General features: G+C 48.9%; 1 protein-coding gene across 1 annotated transcript in view; it reads left to right on the forward strand.

The window, feature by feature from the left end:
• The window catches only part of Rdx (radixin), a 66,601-nt gene extending 61,853 nt beyond the window's left edge, over window positions 1–4,748 (forward strand). Inside the window, exons 15-16 of the mRNA XM_042054796.1 lie at window positions 1,841–1,934; window positions 4,114–4,748. Coding sequence (XP_041910730.1) covers window positions 1,841–1,907 — 67 coding nt within the window. The 3' untranslated portion in view covers window positions 1,908–1,934; window positions 4,114–4,748. The remainder of the gene's footprint in view (window positions 1–1,840; window positions 1,935–4,113) is intronic.
• Window positions 4,749–15,078: the final 10,330 nt, after the last annotated feature.

Raw genomic sequence — 15,078 nt, forward strand, 5'->3', positions numbered from 1 at the left:
CATGTAATTTGTTGTATATTGAGATAACTGTGTTCAAGAATTTTTGATTAATCTTCCAAACTAGATGAACAGATATATATCATTAAAGCAAATGTATGTGTTTGAAATAACTCGATATAACATATGTCCTAGCTATAGCCGGTGCTCCACAAGTCCTGAGCCACCTGCACTGTGACTGTCCTGCCCATCTGGTCAGTATGTACCACCCTCTCCTCCCCTTCAGAGGACGCGTTCTTCAAAGTAGTGTAATCTACCAGTGCCACCTGCTGGCAAGCTTGGGAATTTCTGCTTTCTCGCACTGGGCTTCCTTTCTTGGCTCTTGTCTTCTCTTGCCTTTCTCTTCACTCCCATTCTTCTTTTTCTAAACATTAACATAGACATTAAGCCATTCTCCTTCCTTTGCTTTCCTTCCCTCTTGGCTCAGCCTTCACCAGTCTAAACCTCCTTCAACAGTGTGTAATGATATCAACCAAAGGGAACAAGAGCACAACCAAGCATACATTTGAAAGACTATTCAGTACCACGGGGTGCTAGCTCCGCTTGGCTACCCAGTAACATCCTCCAGATACTTCAGTTCTCCTTAAAAGGTCCTCAAGTTTCAATTTTTAATAACTTTTAGTTAATTCTGCCCAGTTTAACAAGCTCAAGAATCAATCAAAATTATTAAACTCTTAGTAACTCTCATTATTTCTATCCTTTTATTAACAGATTTGACAAATTTATAGCTGCTTCTATATTTTACTATAAAGTTTTTTATTATAGGTTCAACAACCTGGCTGCAGAACGACCATCCACTGCAGCTTATAGAGAGACAGCCACCCACGGGTGCCTTTTGGTATTGCAGTTTATTGGTAGAGAGACAGCGCCCCCCTAGGGGTGCCTTTTGGTGCTGCAGTTTATAAAGAGAAGCCCCCCCCCCAGGGGACTTTTGGTACTGCAGTTTATAGGGAGACAGCCCCCCTTTTGGTACACAGCTCACTTAGGATACAGAGACTTCCGTATCTAATTGCTTAGCTTCCTAGTGCCGAACATACCACGAGCACCACTTTGGGGCTGACTGATGAGTAGACACGGCCAATGCAGTCGTGTCTTTTTGAGTTTAGCTTCACCTTGCTTTTGGTCTGTATCTGAGAGCGACAGTTGAGTGTAATATGGAAGACATCATGTTCCAAACTGATCTCTAGCTAAGGAGAGGGCTGCTGTGGGGACAGAGCAGTGAGAATTCTCCATTTCAAAGCAGGCACCACAAAACCTTCTAGGCCCGCTAGGGACACAGGAGAGACTGCAGCATTATATAGAACATCCAGGCTGGGGCGTAGCTCAGTTGTTAAGAGTGCTTGACTAGCTCCCAAAAAGCCTGGGTTCCATCCCCAGCACCACATGAGACCAGGGGGTGGTGTGCATCTTCCCCAGCACTTAAGAGGCAGAGGCAGGAAGACCAGGAGTTCAAGGTTATCCTTAGTTACCCAGTAAGCCACGAATACCCACTGATGAAGATCTGGCATGTATGGCTTTAGAGCCGTGGCCATTGTGAGACTAATTAGTCTGTGGAGAATTCCTCGGTTCTTAGAGAACCCTCTGGCATCCGCCTCCAAGAGATCCCAAGGTATTCTTCTCTCCATGGTCAACTAGTAGAGTTTGAAAGGTGAATTTTAAGAATCGTTAAAAAGGAGTTCAGGCTAGCAGTTGAGCGCCCCAGTTGGCCCTCTGACAGCGCAGGCTAAGAGAGATATTCCTGGCTTCTAAACTGCTGAGCATGCTGTCTGAGCCCCCTCCCCCTGCCACCTCCTGCATTCCTCCCCATTCGCGGTTTCTAACCTCTTGATGTCTCTTCCAAAAGGTGGGGACCCAAACTGTATGCCCTGTTCCAGATGCGCTCGTGCCAAAGCAGCATAAAGCACATGTAACAGGATGAAGGCCTTCCTGCTCATGAGGTAAGCACAGCTGGCAGCAGCTGCTGGGGTGAGCCCATGCTCCTAGAGGACCTGCTCAGATCCTGGGGGACCCTCCTATGTCTGCTCACCTGCTGGCCAAGGCCTTCTCCAGAGTGCACTGCGGCACCCCGTCCTGCCCACATCTTCCAGGCTCCTCCCCAGTCAAGGACACCGCCCCCACTGTAATCACTTTGCTCAAGTTTATGAAAATGCATTTTTTATCGGTGACTGTGGTCAACTGACTGTATTGTAAGTGCTACTTTAGGTAGGGCATTCTCTTGCAGTTGTGGAAACTCCCTGGGTGAGGGAGAAAGGACTCTTGGAGTCTGCCACCACTTGGGATGTGCTGGGGTATCAAAGGCCTCAGCTGGAAGTAACAATGAAGTATTATGCACACATGTTGAGTCAGAAGATCAAGGAACTGGTTCGTCAGCCTTATTAATAAAGCATTGTGCACCTCCCTCGGTCTGGCTATATTTAAAGATTATTTTATCACGATGACAGAAGGTTAGAAAATTAATGTCTTTGGCCAAGACTAGATGAAGCCATAGCACTGCGGTTTATCTTAGAGACTGTAATGGATCCAGGGTGAGGTTCCCCCAAACCTTCTGGGAGAGTTTCCCAAGCTTTAGCCTGTTAGTGGCAGTGATGCCGTGAGGCTTGAGAAGTGACACAGGCTGCGTCCCAGCGATCTGTCATTTAGATGTCTTTCCGTGGAAGGGAGCAGACGGCGTGTGCTCGCAAGGTGAGGCAGTGTAAAAGGCCTTTCGCCTTGGATTTGAGGTTCTCTGAAGTGAGGCGGAGGTCACGCCAGACTGTGGGATACTACCTCTTGACACCGCTGAAACTGTCACAGTTCGAAAGTGAACCTGAAGGCTGCCCTGCGCCCGTCTGTGTCTGCCTGCACTCATTTTGAAAGGGACATGGCCAACTGTAAATCCATAGAATTCGACGATTTCTATTCCTGGTATTTAAACAAAATTCTCTGCTGGAAACACATCCTAAACATTCACAGATTGCTGCAAACAATATTCTCCATGGCTTTTCATCTCAAAACCCTGACTTCCAGAGCACAAATTCATTTATCCTGTTTTGTTTGATTAGCAGAAAGCCCAGATTGAAGTAGGCTGCCTGTTCTACCCGCTTCTCAGTGATTTTCACCTGCTAATACCTGTGCTCTTCAGAGTGACTCCTTTGACAGAGGCTGACTCCAAGCTATTGTTGGCAGAAGCAGAAAAAGAAAGTGCCTGTGTGACTCACCAGAGCAGCCAAGCTCAAATGACAGATTTCAAATTATCCAGAGACGAATTCCTGAAGGGAACAGGGGAGCTGGTAGTCTCGGCCTCCTTCAGCCTGAAATGTCATATAGCTGTCAGCCTTGGAAGGACCGCGGCTTCCACAGCCAGTTGTCACAGGAAAAGGACTCAGCTGTCCTTTAGGCCTTAGTTCTTCCATGTCTGGGGCTTCTCCCCAGAACTGTCATCCTGCCTACCTGGGGGATTCTGTTGGTCAGAAATTTAGAGGTGACATCCAAAGCCACAGACAGGAACTAGGTGGCTGGTTTGGTGAGTGGTGGCGCCCCCTACAGCCTTGGGACCAGAATATAGCCAAATGACTAATTAACTGGCACACTGTGGATTGCGGGCTTCCTGGTCTCAAAACTCAGGCCTTGGGTTCTCTTCAAGGCTCTGGGCTAATTTTTGCTTAGAAGGCCGGGGTCAGATTTGACCTCAAGCTTCTCTGTGTGGGATCCCTGAAATATGAAGTGCCCAGAGGCTTGTGCCACATGGAGCTAGTGTCAGTGAGGTGAGCTCACTCCTCAGGCTCGTCTCCCCACCCCCTCCTTCTCCACACCAGAACTCCACATCAGCGACTGACATGATGAGCAGTGTTGAGAACAACTCTACATTCACAACATGATTCAGGGCTCAGAATGTTCCCAAACCTGCCGTTCTGATTTCTTTTGAGGCCCCAAACAATTCTGGCTGCTCTGAGGTCAGAGGGCAGCCTGCACCTCTTGGTATTTCCTCCACAGCGTTCCATCCCCTGAACAGCCCCCGGAGCATTCCCAGAGTGCTCAGCATGAGTTTTCAGGGCCAGGCCCTTTGCAGCCCATCCTAGTGATGTATATGTCGAAATTTCTTCCATCTCCTGACTTTCCCATCATCTGTCTGTACAGGTCCCTGACGGCTGACCCATGATGAGCTTTAGACTGAGGATGTACTAAGACAGCCCCGTGTCTTGAACGCATACACCCCCAAACTCTGGTATCTCCAGGACAACTGGATGGACTAGTTCTCATCAACCAGAGCGCTTGCTCATTTTCCCCCAATCCCCGGTCTTGTTTGCTCTTGGTTTCCTCTTGCTGGTTTTCTCTTTCCTGTACCTTTCACTGTCTTCCTGGGAGCAGACCTCAGGAGATGGACCAGGACTTGGGATGTTGGCAGACCCTGCGGTCCTCAGCCAGCCAGCACCTGCTGAGCTTGGCTTTAAGATACCATTTTCTCAGACAGATGCTGGAAGGCACCAACTTCTGGAAATTCCCCAGCACACTCCACCCCCGCGCTTTTTTTTTTTTTCTGCATGACTAGCTCATAAGATGGAATCTAAGGGGAGAATTATCAGGACTTTTCCACTTTTTAAAAAATGTATGTGACTTATCTTTGGCTTTTATCTGAGAGCAAATTTGGTGACGTACCTCTCCTGTGTGTACTCCTGTCGAATCTGCAGAAATCGATGTGACATACCCCCTCCTGTCTGGGCTGTTTGTATAATTGTGTATAAATGTAGCAATAAATATATTCTAACAACATCTGGAGCCTGAATCCCCCACCTCATTTCGTACCTCGGTGGCAGGGAGTGGCAGTCACACTTTCACTGCCAGGCCCTACTGACCACCGGTGACCTGCTGACCACCTGATCCATCTGAGCTCTTCATCTCCAGTTTCAGCAAGGGAGTGTTACTAAGAAGCCAGCCAGCGTCGGAGAAAGGATGAGCGGGGTTCAGTAGCAGAGCCGGGATGTGGTGCATCATCAGTAATTCATGCCGGTCCTGGCTGAGGGAGGTTTGAATGTGCAAGGACTGAAGCACTGGGTGACAGTTTGCAGTGTGACTCACTCATCTGACATTAAGGTGACTGTTCACAGACTGAGTCACATTGCAAACTGTCACCTTAACAATATATTGTGCCGCAACGATGTGGTGAACGTGGCAGGTACTTGCCAGGCACAAAGGTAGACTTTAAGGATTTTCATAAAAACCACACAAAATATGCCACAATAGAAGTTTTTCATTGGTTAGTGGGTTTGCAGAGGTTCCAAGGCAATACAGAGAGCCCATAAACAGACAGCCCTTTATCTATCAAACACAGCTCTGTTTATCTACTCCCAAGCCATGTTTATTAATACTGCCCTCTCGTGTACTTAAGGTCTTCCGTTATCAGCATTTTTTAATAATTTAAAAGATAATCATGTGCTTTGCTGTGGTATCTTTTCAAATTGCTTTGCTGATTTTCTCAGTGGGCCTCTCCTTAGTCATAAATAGAACTTGACATACAACCATCCAGTCAGAAGACATAGATATGATGGAGCCCCAGACTGGAACATACTGGGGCCAGGGAGGGTTGGAGCACCTGAAAGGCTACTACTTTTTGTGTATTAAGAAGGGGAAGGGGAGACTGGAAGCATCTGGGAATCGTCAGGCTGTGATGCTCTCCGCTCTTCTGAACAGATCCCTTCGGGCTGGGACTAGTGACTTGCTCAGGCAGAAGCCGTTAGAAAAGAGACGGCTGTGGTGGGATGGGGATAGTCTCATCGAGAGACTGCCTGGAAGCAGACGCTGAGCCGGCCTCAGGGTTTCCTCGGGGTGGTAAGACCGGAGACTGCAGCATGTGCTCTGCTATCAGTCAGTGGGAATTAGTGACTGGACCTTGGACCAATTGCTCCGTCCAGGGACCTCTCACTCCTCTGTTGTAAAATGGGGTGACTGAAAGAAAGGAATGAGTCTTACACACTCTCGTTTCCACTTTTACTTTCTGTTTGTAATGTGTCTTGGAAAAGGGAAAGAAGTCACCTACTTTTAATACTAAACAGAAGGAGACTGGATGGCACAGATGGGCCACAGAGAGGAGGGTTTAGAGTGTTTATGTTCAGATGCTAAAACAAGCTGGGGCTTATCAAGTACAGCCCCTGAGCGGAGACAGCACATCAGGCGCCCGCTGTCCATCCGGCCCCTGTGCGGAGACAGCACATCAGGTGCCCGCTGTCCATCCGGCCCCTGAGCGGAGACAGCACATCAGGTGCCCGCTGTCCATCCGGCCCCTGAGCGGAGACAGCACATCAGGCGCCCGCTGTCCATCCGGCCCCTGTGCGGAGACAGGACGCATCAGGCGCTCCAGCCCCTGTGCGGAGACAGGACGCATCAGGCGCCCACTGTCCATCCAGCCCCTGTGCGGAGACAGCACATCAGGTGCCCGCTGTCCATCCGGCCCCTGAGCGGAGACAGCACATCAGGTGCCCGCTGTCCATCCGGCCCCTGTGCGGAGACAGGACGCATCAGGCGCCCACTGTCCATCCGGCCCCTGTGCGGAGACAGGACGCATCAGGCGCCCACTGTCCATCCAGCCCCTGTGCGGAGACAGGACGCATCAGGCGCCCACTGTCCATCCGGCCCCTGTGCGGAGACAGGACGCATCAGGTGCGCACTGTCCATGCTCTAGTGACTATTTTTCTGACTTTTCTGCACATCAGTGGACAAATGGGCTGGAAGTTGATGGCTCAGAACCCCAAAGCCTATAGTGTAACCCACAGAGGGGGAGACGATGATAACTTTGAATCACACTAACCCAACATGCACCGGAAGGAGCTCATGGGAAGGGAGGCTTCGCTTCTCCCTGGAGAACCCACACAGGACGAGCACTCAGCCCCTGGCCTAGAATGTATTCTGCATTACTTTCCAGGAAGATGGCGGGGCTTTGACTGGAGTTCGCCGAGGATCCTGTTTCTCAAGTTTTTGTGGAGGGCGGGGGGGGGGGGGCGTGCTGTCTGTCTGCAGAGAGTCCACAGTTACCCCCATCTCTTGGCCTTGTAGAGGTGATCACAGGGAGGTGGGCCCTCTTGGGATTCAGCGGTAGGCAGGAAGTCTGGTTGCCCTGATTGGGTCTGCACACTCCAGCAAGGAGCTTCGGTCGGGCTCACGGTGATCCTTCAGCCTCCACCTGCTTGATCTTTTGCTTTGTGGCTCAGCCCTGTGTTCCTAATTTAATGTCCATCAGACTCATGGGAAGGGTGGCTCATGATCGGGCAGGCCTGGCTCAGGCATCTGCAGTCATAGCACATTCCTAGGGGAGACCAAGGCTCCTTCAGTAGGGACCAGACTTTAGCCCCAAAAGCACTCGTCTGAGAGAAGTGGTATTTATCGTTCTCCTCAGACACCACAAGAACCACATGTTCTCAAGGCTGAGTCATCTGGGTGGCATTTGCTAAACAGGGGCCGGTGAACATTCCTTGGTCAGCATGAGTAAGTCACTCACAAATCAATGTTCTCTTCTAGCCATGGCCTCGGGGACAAACAAGAGGTTATGGATTACACTCAACAGACTGGGTAGAACATCAGATAAATGCATGCCAGTTGGACATTGATCCTAAAATGGCGATTCAAGGACAGAATCCCATTTTCCCTCAATAAAACGGTAGGCATAGGCCTGTGTGCAGATAAACATGTAAGCAGGCCTTTAAGCAGGGCTGGGAGAAGAGGGTTGTAGGAGCTTCTCACTGAGTCAACCACTCAGACCCGGAGACAGCCTGAGAGGTCCTCACAATGGCGATGCACCTGAGGGACCGGCGGAAAAGGGGACCCCTGGCAGGTGCACGTCCCTGAATTGGGGGTCAGTGCCTGGCTTCAATAGGTCAATGACTAGCTGGACCAAAGTACAGAAGTCACCAGGTTGTAGAGAAGAAGGGATCTGTGTGATGAGATGATTCATAAGTCTCCTATATCTCCAAACTTCAGAAGATAGCACATCACTGGGCTCCTCAACTCAGGAGCCCCCTTCCCTCCACAGGATGCTTTCTGGGCCACAGGATGACTCTGAGTGGACTCAGCAGTCCCCAGGCATGTACACTCAGACCTCTTGCACCCTGGGCCCCGCATATTGTCATCACCGAGTTTTCCTCCTTGGTGACGGGTCATCCCAGTTAGTGGGGCTGAGGCCTTGCGTTTCACCGTCATCACGGGGCTGGCTGTGTCCAGCATCGGTCTGAATTGAAGTGGATGCTTAACTTTCTCTCCAGTTTTTCTGCTGTGTAACTTTGGGCACCCCACTTAGACTCTTTGGATTTTAAAGTATAAAAAACAAAATATATGGGGAAAGAATTATAACAGGCATGTTGATTTAAATTTTTTTCTTCCAATGATATCTATACTCAGTACTCATTTCCAGATCTTTCTGAGGACAGCAATGCTGATCGTGTGTCCTGTTTTCCTGGGACAACTGCTCACCCAGCCTTGAGGAATATCTGCGAGTGCTCGAGAGGCTAAAATGATGCTTGGTGCATTCTGAGAAGTGGTTGTGTGCAGTCAGAAGGAACAGCATTGTTTAAAAGCTATCACTGTTTCCCTTGTCCACTCAACAACCTTTTACCCTGAGCGCCAGCCATGCAGAGTCAGTGGGACAAAGGGGGCCCTGAATTCCCCAGGGGCCTCTGTATGTCTTCTTGCTGTGCCCAGTGCTGGGGCAAGGACCTCAGTACTGGGGGCCACCCTGGATGAGGGCCAGGGAGGAGTGCAGAACTGAGAGTTGCAAGGTTTCCTCTACCCCAACCCCCCAAGAAATCAGCTAGAATAATAGTCTAGCTGTCGCTTCTCTCTCTGTCTCTATGCTTGGTCCAATGTCCAGGAACAGAGGCCGGAGGCTGAGAGCAGGCTGGACAGACAGGAAGAGAACTTGACGTGACATGCCTGTGAATGGAGACTTGCAGCAAAATCAGCAGATGCTATCGGCATTGCAGGGAGAACGTGGATCTAGACCTGGGGTGAATGACAGTGTCTATTGCTGGGGTTGTGAAGCTGGTTTATAAGTACCCCCAACTACGATAAAGTAGCCTTGGGTACATCCCTTTCCTATCTCTGTGGGAACGGTTAGATCTGCTTTGGACTATACCACCCGACCCTTTTATCTGTTGTCATCTTTGGGCTTTCCTTTAATTCACCATCATAAAATCAATACTCAAGATATGGCCCACTCCCAGAGGAGACCTGAGCTCCCACTACCCAAACTTTTCTCGGCTTTCTGCCTGCCTGCCTATCTGGGTCACAGGGCAGTGGTGCAAGTAGCTCATGACTTGGGTAGGATCAAACCCTAAGCAATGTGTGCAGGTGTGCACACACAGCAGCTCAGACATATTCCCAGCTGATGTCTGGGAAGGGACAACCACAGAACTGTCTGGTCATGTAGCTCAAATAAACCAAGAAAGCTATAAAGCAGGTCCCATGCCCTCATGGTGTATGTATTTTGGGGAAGGGAGACAAGCAGCACACAAACTAAATCTCAGTGGCAAATGCTGGGGAGGCAATGTAAAATGGGGCATATTGGAGAGGGGGTGTTGGGGGCGTTCAAAGGGCAGGAGGGCTTCACAGAAGTGATGTTGGAGCAGATACTATACTTGCCAAGCTGGAAGACTCCATGTATGCTGAAGACGAAATCTCCAGAAGGCCCAGTATCTGCTGCCCTCCAATGCGAACATTTTAGGAGCTTAGAGTAATGAAAGAGCGGGTCTGGACACACGTTCGGCCAGAGGCACAGCACAGAGCAGAGGGGCAAGTGGTGGTCAAGAGCAGCCGAGGGGCAGCCCAGGAAGCGGGCAGTGTGCACCTTGTGAGGGTCAGGCAAGAAGGCAAGGCCAGGCCTTGGGCTGCAAAGGAACTTTGCATTTCCAGCACCTCTATGCAGGGAGCCGATTTGCCGGCCACCATCACAAGATGGCGCTGAGCCCCTGCAGGGCCGAGTAAACAACTCCATATTAGGCAAGGCTCTAGACAGAACCTCCCTCAGGCATGACCCGTGTCCACTCTCCCTATATAAGCAGCTGCCGTTTAGTGCTCGGGGCCCCTCGCTTCCTGCTCTCCCAACAACCAAGAGGCTCCAATAAAGCGTGATAGGAGAAGAATCCTTGACTCGGTGGTCGTTCTTCCCTGCTGGCCAGGGGGGTTCGCCGCAACTGGTGCCGGAACCCCGGGACGCCGGGACATCTTTCGGTCACCGGGCGAGGGGCCAAAAAGGATCCAGAACTCCACACGCGGGGCGGCGACGTTGGTAAGCAAGTCTCCAAAAAAAAAAAAAAAATGATGATTGCTGGAGTTGAGCCCTGAAGTGTTCTGCCTAGCTTTTGTGGTAATTGTGATCTGTGTGTTCCTGTGTTGTTTTTGATTGAGCTGCCAGAAGCCTGGTCAAGAGAGTACCTTTGTTATTGCGACAGCGCCTAGTCAAAATCGAAAGTAAGTCCGTTGTAGATAAAACGGCTTTTCTCTAAGAAGACTGCCATAAATTAAGCGGCTCCCTGGTAGGGCGCCCGTGCATAAGTGCACATTAAGGAAGATTGATAACGGTCGTAAAGGACATTGACCAGAACGCACCGTGGTTCGCGGTCTCTGGGGATTTCACCTTGCCTTCATGGGAAAAATTAGGACAGGACTTGGAAAGAGCTAAATATGAGGAAAGAATAGGCAACTGCTTACGGGAGGGTGATAATGCAGATCTTGTTAGAAAAGGTAGAGAGGCATTAATGACACACCAGGACAACTTATCAGAATCGGAATCAAAAGGGGGAGACTTGGATAGGCCTAAAAGAAAAAAAAGAAGAGGAAAAAGAAAAAGAAAAGGAAAAAGAAAAAGGATCCAAAAGTTAAGTCCAGGAAAATGGGCCAAAGAGAGCCCTTGGACAGAGAAAAATAAAATATAATAAAATATAATAAAATAAAATAAAATATATAATATAATATAATAAAATATAAAATATAATATAATATAAAATATAATAATATAATATAATAAAATATATAAAATATAAATATAATATATATAATATAAAAAATATAATCCCCAAGGCCAGGGGATTATTAAAAGGGCTAACAGAAGCCTCAAAGATATTCTAACAAAACAAAAAGGGGGAATAGCAGAAACAGCATCCCCCAGGGATAGAATTGCCTTGGCATTTTTTACATTTAATTTTTTAATTTTTGATGGTCAAGGCCGAACAGCGGCTGATAGACATGCTAACATGACCCCCGAAGATAAGGGAGTATCTGTTATGTGGAAAGATGTGTTGGATAATAAATGGTATGGACCGGATCCAGTCATTGCGGGATCCGGGGGAGCTGTTTGTGTTTTCCCACAGAGTCAAGAAGTCCCTCATTGGGTACCGACACGGCTGACAAGGAGCCTGAGACCAACAGCTGAAGATGAGGGCTGCAACAACATGGATGCTGATCCTGGCAATGAAGACAGCCCTGCTGAACGCGAGTCCAATAACGTTATGGGCGGTAACGAAGGCCTGGCCCATGCCAATGCCTGTTCATGCTAATTCCTCCATATTGCCCATACTGTTTTCCACCTCCTGCGATCTGGAGGCACCCTGTCTGCCTAACTCAGACGCTAAACAGGAGTTGTTTAATGCTACAAAGATAGCCCTAAATGGGACTATGTGCTTCTCCCTTGAGGGGAAGGGATCCTGCATAAGGCTTTTACGCAAGAACTTGACCAATTGGATGGATCCCCTGATGCAGAGTAAAGTTAGGATAGGGTCCCTGGGCGCAGCATTAGCCCAGGTGACTCAGGGTGCCACCTCAGGGTGAGGAGGGCCCAGTAATGCTACATCTAGCAATGCTACCACCTTGGCCATGAGAGTGGAGTCCATGGTACCGTTGGGAGGTGCATCCACTCCTAAAAATGCCACTCGTTTTAGGGCGTCACCAATACCTTTATAATCAGTCTAATCAAAATTCTACTATCGGATCAGGATGGTCCTGGTATCAATGGTTGCTCTCTAATGAAGTAGGAGCCACGGTGGACATCTCAGCCCTGGCGATGCTACAATTAACTAAGACTTGGCTCCTTAATGTTTCTGGTAGCATATCAGAGTCACGGGGCTGGAGAGATGGCTCAGCCGTTAAAGGCTAGGCTCACAACCAAAAATATAAGAGTTCATAGCCATGGTTAATCAGGTACAAACGGCGACCACAATTAACGATGTGGTTTCAAGGACAGCTGATGCATTAGAAACCCAGAATAAAATCAACAATCGTATCCTTTCTGGCATAATAGCTGCCAATCAGAGCATAGATTATGTGCAGACTCGGGTGGATAAATTGACCTGTCTGGTCCAGATCGAATGTGTCTCCTATCAGAAACATGTGTGCATTACTTCTCTTATCTTTAACAATTCCAGGAATGAGTCATGAAGAATTGGGGGACTGGTCACGGGAAGCAGAGCTGTTTCTCCAGAATCAATTGTTCCAGATCACTATCCTAAATAATACTCGTGTCCAGCCCATCACCCTTAAACTGATTGGCTATATTTCCGCTTTCTCCTTTTTTAAGGAATGGGTGGTGGTTGGGATATTTCTGGCATGCTGTCTGGGAGGATGCATGGTCTGCTTGTGGCTGATTTGCCGTCTTCGAGCCCAAACGAATAGAGATAAGGTTGCTGTCCTACAGGCCTTAGCTGCCTTGGAGTGTGGTGACTCTCCCCAAATATGGTTATCGGTTCTTAAGAACCAGTAGGCATTTGTCTGTCCTGCATAGCCTTTGCACCCCTGTAGGGCTTGTTCCCATTGCACCAGGGAAGGTGTGCTGAGACAACGCTTGAGGTACTGCCTTTGCACCTCCTAGGGGTTTGTCCCATTGCACAGGAGAAGGAGTACCATGAGCCTGGGCCTCCCTTGATCGGCCCCCACATCATGAGGTGGGAGCCAGAACGGGAATAAGACCCCTTGTTGCCTACTTTGCTATAAAAACTAAAAGGGGGAACTGCAGGGAGCCGATTTGCCGGCCACCATCACAAGATGGCGCTGAGCCCCTGCAGGGCCGAGTAAACAACTCCATATTAGGCAAGGCTCTAGACAGAACCTCCCTCAGGCATGACCCGTGTCCACTCTCCCTATATAAGCAGCTGCCGTTTAGTGCTCGGGGCCCCTCGCTTCCTGCTCTCCCAACAACCAAGAGGCTCCAATAAAGCGTGATAGGAGAAGAATCCTTGACTCGGTGGTCGTTCTTCCCTGCTGGCCAGGGGGGTTCGCCGCACCTCTACCCTTCCCAGTGCACTGCAGGGGGGGGGGTGCTCTATAAGGGGCCTCTACTTAGCCACACTGACATCCCTGAGCTGGAAAGAATTCCATCTGCGGTGATTCAAGATCAAAGTCTTGTTCACACGGGGGGGGGGGGGGGAGGGAAGAGGGGGACACTGCTCTGCTTCAAAGCTCATGCTCACCCCACTGCGTCCTTGCTCCAGCCCTTTCCCAGGGGGTCTGTCACACTGTCTCAGCTTGCATGTTAAGTCCTCATGAGAGAGATGGAGAGTCTTTCAAAGCCAGTTGCTTCCTGTCATCCTATACAGTTCCTGGCAATTGGCCTATCTCAACATCCCTGACAACCTTGCCTGGGTTTTCTCCCGGAGGCAGAGTTAAGGATGCTCACCTTTGCAGCTGCCTCAGAACCGGGAGATGACAGGAGCGCGGTAAAGGCCCAGGTGCACGTATTTTGTTTTGAATACATTCACCATTACAGTTGCCTTTTCTGACACTCCCCTGTCACTCACTGATGAGCACTTTAACTCAATGTGTGCTAACTTTCCTCTTCAGACAAGATTGGACCTGAGGAGAGAAAAGTCCGAGAGCCTTCTCCTGTTCTGGGTTCTCGCGGTCCTGGGAAGGCTGGAAGCCTCTCCCACTAAATGCTGCTATTGAGTCATTGCTTTTGGATACAGTAAACTCTCTGACAACCATGAGAGCATTGCATCAATACTTCAATGTGCAAGACAGCTTGAGTCAAGACACACAGTCTAAGTCAGACAACCAAGTGGGGATAGATGATGTTGGTCAACGGGAAGTACCAATCTTAGGAACAATGTCAGAGGGAAGCACAGGTTTGCAAAGAGGCAGAGGAGGAAAGTCCTGGTAGAATTTAATCAATGTCATTAGAACATGTTGCTATAATGCCCACAGCAGAAGAGGAACACTCCCATTGACCAAACATTATGTGAAAATTGGGTCAGGAAGACGCAGCTCTAGAACGGCAGGGCTCACGTGGAGTCTGTCTCAAGGCTCAGGAGCAGAGCCAGGCAGCACTGCACTTATCTGTGCCTGACACGAGTTCTCCTCCGCACCATGCACTGGAGACAGGAATCTGTGAAACTGGGGTCAATACCATTTTTTTTAAACAAGGGAGTTTGGGAAAGATTCTGAGAGCTGATCTGCTGGGTTCTACACACTGTGTGTGTGCTGTCTGTTATTGTATTAACATGTGCAAGATGGGGTCAAACACACAAGTATCACTTACTAACCTTTGCCTGCTGTCTTCCCCAACCTCTGGAAGAAATGAAACATTTATCTATAGTGAGCTCGTGTTTTGAGCCCCAACTATCAAGTAAAACTTATCTATTATGTTTGTTTTTTCTTTTTTAATACTTACTCATGCTGTGTTGCTTTTAGACTTCAGCTTCACTACAAGAACGAACCTTGAAGGATGCATGTGAAGCCTGCTTAGAGTTCACATGCATCAGTGCCCCAAGACGGTGCACATCCCAGTCCATACCACCCCACCAAGAGAAGACTTTTCAATCCTTGTATCAGAACGAGGACACTATACCCAGCCTTTCTATTATAATCTCAGTGGACAAGGTCCCTATCCGCAATCACACTGTCTTAGCTAGACAACCAAACATTTCAGAATCACCAGAAACAAAACACTTTAAAGACAAACAGAAAGAAAACACTCTCACCATGTTTTGAGTCATGACTAATTGTTTTTGACATTTAATTTCAGTTTAATAGGAATTAGTTGTGGCTCTAACATTTACATTGATGCCGAACATGTGCACATCCCACAGAGAAGCCCAATGTCATTAACCACAGAATTCAGGCAAACCAGGG

The sequence above is a fragment of the Arvicola amphibius genome, chromosome 3, assembly GCF_903992535.2.
Source record: "Arvicola amphibius chromosome 3, mArvAmp1.2, whole genome shotgun sequence".
Lineage (NCBI taxonomy): Eukaryota > Metazoa > Chordata > Mammalia > Rodentia > Cricetidae > Arvicola > Arvicola amphibius.